This window comes from Penaeus chinensis, chromosome 12 (assembly GCF_019202785.1).
Source record: "Penaeus chinensis breed Huanghai No. 1 chromosome 12, ASM1920278v2, whole genome shotgun sequence".
In the NCBI taxonomy this organism is placed as follows: Eukaryota; Metazoa; Arthropoda; class Malacostraca; order Decapoda; family Penaeidae; genus Penaeus; species Penaeus chinensis.
In genome coordinates, this window is record NC_061830.1 from 28188418 (window position 1) to 28195645 (window position 7228).

The window sequence follows — 7228 nt, forward strand, 5'->3', positions numbered from 1 at the left end:
AAATAATCCTCAATGGGGTCATCTTGACTGAAATCATGCACTGCAGATGTTCTGTTAGCTTTTTTTTTTTTTTTTGGATTTGTCACTGTTGAAATTCTTATGGACTTTATTCCTGGCATCTTGACTTTGACCTGGTCTCTTACTCTTGTGTTGTTGTTTTTTTCTTATTTTCTGTTATTGACAGACACGTTTGTTTTTTGTTTTTGTTTTGTCAGTGGTTCATTTTGTCACATGTTTTGCACCTAGCACCATTTGCTGGGCATGAGTGTGGGGAGTATTTATTGTGTTCACCCACATTTGTTGCATGGTTTTGATAAAGTAGATAAAACACATAAATATAATTAAGATTATTATTGCTGATCATATGACACTGTAGGAACACTATTATGTTTTTGAAAACATAATCAGGGTTGTCAATCAAACCTGACCTTATCAGAGAGTATCACCTTACTTAAAAGGCGCAACACCGATGCACGACCTTAGCTGTCCTACATGCATTTTGGAAAATGACAATATATATATATACTATTCCTATTACTAAATACTTAGAAAAAAATAGGAATTGGCATAGCATGATGCAATAGCTATACAGCGCATTCCCCAGAGCTCTGGGCTGAGCTCTGTACACTGTATATATATATATATATATATATATATATATATATATATATATATATATATATACATACAGATTCTTTATTTGATTTTGTATCATGTTTGTGCAATTAAAAAATCTGATAATTCACACTAATTCGTGTGAATATAGAAACTTTCATTTAAAGTTTTTACCTACAAAAGTAAAATTCCTCTATCGTATCCCGTGCCAAGGGGTCCCCTAAACATATGTGGATATAATGGGTTCACAAAGATTGAAAAGTTGAGAACACTCACATAGAGGGTAACGCCACTACTTTATCGGGATCTACTGTTGAAATTCGCATTACTGTTAGGTTAATTTTGTCTCGAAAAGCCCTGTAATATAAAAATCACTGCCATGTGGAAACAGACACTGACCAATAAATGAATTTTAAATGTTCGGAAACACTGCAAATGTTATGCCCTGTAACTGACAGGTGGGACCAGGGGAGCGGAGTTCTGCCTGCCAGATCAACACCTAGATAAAAGACATTTGGTCATCTCACTCCAGTAAACAAGTCAACAGAGAGGTTACTTTTTGATGCTATAAAATATGCCATCCGGAAAACTGTGTCCACATTGTGGAGGCACTATGGCCCTGACCATTTGCGTTCATACAGTGCCCCACTGCCACCTGTAATATTTACCTAACTTCCATCTCGCACGCTTTGCCTCACAGATTCCACGTCTGTTACCGATGTCATGTACACCTAGTCAAACACACATGCAACAGGAAGCTGTATGTTTCACACGGTTTATTCACAAATAAATATACATATAAATGTATACATGTGCTCATGTATAAAGTTTATCTACATGTCCGCGTGTTTACGTTTACACATACCTACACGTACATATTTAAGTACACATGTACACCATATTATGTACACTTGCCTTAAGTCACAATTTCGGTCGATCCACAAAGATAATATTTATAACCTTGAAGCCAATTAGCATATCTTTAAGCAATAAATAACATTTCAAATATAAATGATACTTGTTTCAGTGATGACATGCCAATAAAATTCCATACATAAAATGTTATAGATACATAACTAAAAACTTATTACAACTTTTTATGTTTTATTACCTAAATTCACACGCTTCTATAGATCCCTTGATATGTTGTAAGCCAATTTGAATTTCGAATTCTCTACTAGTGTCTAAAAAAGCGCACACAATATGATGTTGGGGATTTATAAATTTAGCTCTCATTTGTCTGATTATTATTATTATCGTAATCTTAAAAAGATAAAGTCACTAGCTAATTTCGACAATTTCGCATGTCGTTTCCATAGGAGATTGTTAATGTTAATTCTGTTTTGTTTTGTTTTTCCATCGTGTTTGTGAAGGGCCGGCTTTTGACATAAGCGGAGAGGCACACCCATAGATTGTCACGATGCTAAATGGAGAGAACAGGGGAACCGTATCCTAATCTAATTGTTCATAACCAGCCGGCACTGGTTATGAACAATGACATGCAGTCCCTGCAAGCAACATACGTGTAAGAAAAAATACTGGATAGACTGCTCCCACAACGGATACTCCGGCAAATCTGGTTTCAAAAAGTGTAAAATAATAATATATGTAGTATCCACAAACTTATATGATAATCTGCAAGACTGCTTTTCAGTTTTAACCATGACCTCTTCCCTCCTCCCACGGAGAATTTCCATAAACGAAATATATAATTCGCGTTCATTATAACCAATTGTTTCATTATGAGTAACCGTTCATAAGATACCGGAGGAGCTTGATTGTCTTTCACATTACATGTGAGAAGTATTTTTACTGCCTGACATGAAACTTGATCATTTGGAAATAGGTAAAAGAAAACAGTAAACTAATAAATCTGCATATAATCGATTCTTACCTTTTCACTGTCACTTTTTTTCTATTTTAGCCTGAGTTACGGTCATCATCATGATATTTTGATTGTGGTAAATGCACATACATATATTTTGGTTTGTTATCGACCACCAGGTATATCTTGACACAACTTCAGAAAAAATTACGTTACATGCCGTTTGTAGTTCATATTGAGTCTAAACACAGTACATCCGTAATACACACCTATATTAGACTGGTTATACTAAATAGGATCCCATACATTCAGCCGATGATAGATGTTAGTGTATAGCAATCTTAAAACGTGAATAAACAGACGGAAAATACGAACTGGCTTCTAAGAATCGCACTCTCCGTGGTGCACGAATGTAAACCAACGGTCCATTCCTTTCAACCAATCACAACCAAGAATTTAACTTTCTCTACCCCGCTCTAGATTCTGATTGGTTGTCGACCTAGTTCATCAACGAAAGTACCATTGCAATACAAGATTACTTTCAGTAATCTTAGTTGGCCACTATTTTACTTTCTATTGACTGTACTTCAGACTATTTCGTAACTATTATACTTCTTACTGACTGTACTTCAGATATGTTTATGCAATAGAAAGTTTATTACTATCCAGTGCATATATTCTACACAAATGGCAAGCAACATATAATAAAGTTCACACCACGGAGAAGAGATTCTGCACTATCAATTATAATAAATGTAGATAGATATATAACTAGATAAACAGATATAAATATTCATATCGTTAGACACTTCCATGGAGCTTTAGTGTTCTCCGACGGTCGAACAGCTTGCTGTCTGGACGAGATGTGGCTCTGTACTTTCCTACTAAAATTCATTTCCTTTATTATTTGCCTTATTTCCCCTCTCACCAATCACTCTCTTCTTTCCGAACTTTTATCCTCCTCCATTGGCGTGGGGCGAGTGCGCAGAGCCGAGTTGGACGAGTAGCGAGTGCGCAGTGTGGAGGCCGATCCCTTGGCGTCGTGACGTGTGCGTGCGAGAGCGAGAGAGAGTGCGAGAACCGTGTCATGAATAGTGTGCATGTCGGAAAATCGGCAAAATGACGGATTTACCGACGGATGTGGAGGTGGCGGAGGAGTATCGTTCGTCGCTGTCAGATCTGACGATGAACTCGAAGCCCATGATAACGATGCTGACGATGCTGGCCGAGGAGAACCGCTCGCACGCGGCGGTCATCGTCGGGGTGATCGAGAAGCACATCCAGCAGGTGAGGGAATCCCGCCATCTTGACTTTTATTTAAGCATCATTGTTTCGATAAAACGAAGGGAAGACAAAGCGTGCACCATAAGGATATGCGAGATACAGTGATGTTGGTGGAGGAAAGCATTTAATTTTAGGTAATTTACGAAAAGATGGTAAGGCTCTTGGGTAGTCGCCATCTTCCCTCGGGGTTTTCGCCGCTGGGAAAAGTTTCGAATCGGCGTTGCCAGGGGACCGCTTCTTCCTTTTCACGCGATAAATCGTCTATTCTATATCTAAACAGAATTATTAGGAAATATGAACGACTTGAACAGTAGTATACTCAAAATTTATATGTAAATCTGTTGCATGTGACGGTGGGTTTCCAAAATCAAATATTCACTTTATTGTTATTGTTTATTTGTTTTTCATGTAATACCTTGTGGCTGGATATTCCTCACTTATTGTGATATATTATGAAAAGGGACAAGGAAACTAGTGAAGGCTGAGGAGAGTTTTTGAAGAATAGGCATTAGTCATCTTGAGTTTTATGAATATCATTGATGAGACCAGGTGACGCAATATGGTAAAGCTCTTGGGTAGTTTGATGTTCTTAACCCAGTGCCGACGGACATGGCATGTAGTTACATGTCATGCTCACTGTGAGTTTACTTGTTTAATTGTATTTGCACCAATGAGCCAATTGTGAGTACTGCCTGCCTAGCCCGTTTACCCATTTCCTAGATTTATGAAAATATTTTACATTCTCCTAATTTGCTGTTACTAATGTTTATAACATTAGTAAAGTCCCCATCATGTTTACCTTGCGAGGACCAAAACAAATGTGATACGTGACACCTAATTCAATCTGCGATCTATCAAGTAGTCCGTGTATTGCTACACGCCTGTGAGATTGTTATTTTGTAATTATCAGCGTCTGTTTTTTTTAATTCAAGTATGTAATGCATTCTTGTAGTTTTATTATACATCTTTTTTGTGTTTTGGTAATTATTTGTGCAATTCTGTACAATAACCTTCTCCACATGTGCATTTTGGCACCGGGAGATTTGACAGGCCGTGCAAAGCCACTTGTTGAGAAATGTTTCATTTTAAGTGTTGCATTGATTCCAGGTCATTTTTAAATCCATATAGTAGATATACAGAACCAGGTCCAGCCCTGGCTAGGCGAACATAATACCACTGGATTCCAGGGGATGTAGTCCCCTGGCTAGGCATATAAATTACTATTAGGATCCTGGATTTTTGATAGAGCCAAAAATCCCAAGTGAGAAATGTTTCAGTTATTATCTAGATTTTGAGAATTGTGTCTTCCTGGACAGTATTTATATTGGTAACTTTCCAGTTACATCCTGCCTCCTACTTTCAAGACCATTCTTTTTGAAATGGAATATTCCTTCGTAGTTTAATGCTGTTTTACTGTTGTTTTCTGTCGCATTTTACTCGTTGACAAGTGACGTAACTTGTATTCCCCGACAGCAAAGCATTTTACTCGTTGACAAGTGACGTAACTTGTATTCCACGACAGCAAAGCATTTTACTCGTTGACAAGTGACGTAACTTGTATTCCACGACAGCAAAGCATTTTACTCGTTGACAAGTGACGTAACTTGTATTCCACGACAGCAAAGCATTTTACTCGTTGACAAGTGACGTAACTTGTATTCCACGACAGCAAAGCATTTTACTCATTGACAAGTGACGTAACTTGTATTCCACGACAGCAAAGTTGATAAAATGTATAATAGTCAGCTTCACACTATATTTTAGGGGAGAATTATTATGATTTACACACAGGAAAAAGAAACAAAAACTAAAGTAGCTTTGAATTGTGTTTGGTGAAACTACACAGGCAGGAGCCATGTTACAACTGCATAATTACGGAATACAAGTCTAATTCTGGGATTACTTTCTGCCTGATTGATACACAATACAAATGCATTAAATCATGATTGAACAAAAGCAACTTTCTAATGTGAAAATGCATTTTGTAAGTTTCCAGATGTCTGTATAAAATTCAAGCATAAATTATCAAAGTTTCCCAAACAGCAACAGTATTTTATTGATTGATTGTGTTTGCAAATAGTAGTGCAAAGCAAATTAAAAAAAAAAAAAAAAAAAAGAATCATGCTACCGACAGTTATGTGTCACACTATAGTTGCAGAACATGTATTCTATGTGGATATTATTCTCAAATAAACTTTGAACACATTTAAGCAACAGATTGCAAACCTTAGTGATGATTATCATCAAATATGGTAACAGTGCACCTATACTTGCTATAAAATATATAATGGAATTTATTGACCTTTGCCTGGTCAGCAAATACTTTGGAGACTGTGGCGGTATTTTATGCTGTATGTCTTAAAATTATTGCCCATCCTACATAACTGCAAATGCTTTTTACTTGATTCATTCATTTCACTGTGACAGCACACTGAATCATTTTACTAGTTGTTTACATTAGCAATATAGGTAATTTTTATTAATACTGTATGTTTTATTGTCCTATTAGAAGTAAGAGTGTTTTTTTACATGTATTTTCTCATTACTTTAAATAAATATGTAGATTTTGCCGATTCTCATTATATTTTAGATAAATTCAACTAACCTTATATTTTTACACCCCCATCGTTATGCTTCACCATAATAATTTGTCCTCTATGTGGTAGTATTTCCAGTGCTAGATGTATTTTGCAATTTGTTAAATTTTCATCTGGTTTCAAAATTATTTTTTTTTTCACACATACACCTGCTTTGACAGCAGGTAGACACACATTGAAAGTTTTTATGTGGGCAAGGACAGGGCTTACAGAAAAAAAGAGTTATGATTGGTCAGAAAAGACTTCATTTTCTGAAGTATTCCTTGGGAAGAATTTGTTGCTGTTTGCGAAACCGCTTTTTCCACCAATTTACCCGTAACTAGCCATGGTGTCCATTTCATAAACATTCACATATGAAGTATTTATTATCATCACTTCAGGTTGTGTGTATTGTACCTTGTGCAAAACATTTCAACACATTGATATATCAATATCATTACTATGCTTTCAGAAGAGTTTTTAAAAATGTTTTTCATTCATACTGTTATACTAAACACCACCAGGTCCTTCTCTTTCTAATCTGAAGGAGGTCTGGACAACACGTTTATAATAAAACATTGTGGAGCAATTCTTATTCTTGCTATATAAACAAACAATACCCAAAATGATAAAATTGTTGGTTATGTTTGCACATCAGCTGTTGCTATGATAGATTTTGGTTTATTATTATTATTATTATTATTTTATATATATATATATACATATATAATAGGGTGATGAGCATGTTTGCTATGCAAGAAGTGTCGAGTACTACCGCCATGATTTCCTATCATCTTCAATACACTCACTCACAATTAACAAATCTGAGCTCCCTATTGCTGTTATAATGGTGGTTTATCTAAGGTTTTTGGGGTTTATTACTTCTGAATAAGAAATGCGCTAATCACCACTGATAGTTATGAATATT

General features: G+C 35.9%; 1 protein-coding gene across 1 annotated transcript in view; it reads left to right on the plus strand.

The window, feature by feature from the left end:
- Positions 1 to 3332: 3332 nt before the first annotated feature.
- Positions 3333 to 7228, plus strand: part of LOC125030999 (pre-mRNA cleavage complex 2 protein Pcf11-like) — a 79095-nt gene continuing 75199 nt past the window's right edge. The window contains exon 1 of the mRNA XM_047621420.1: positions 3333 to 3727. Coding sequence (XP_047477376.1) covers positions 3560 to 3727 — 168 coding nt within the window. The 5' untranslated portion in view covers positions 3333 to 3559. The remainder of the gene's footprint in view (positions 3728 to 7228) is intronic.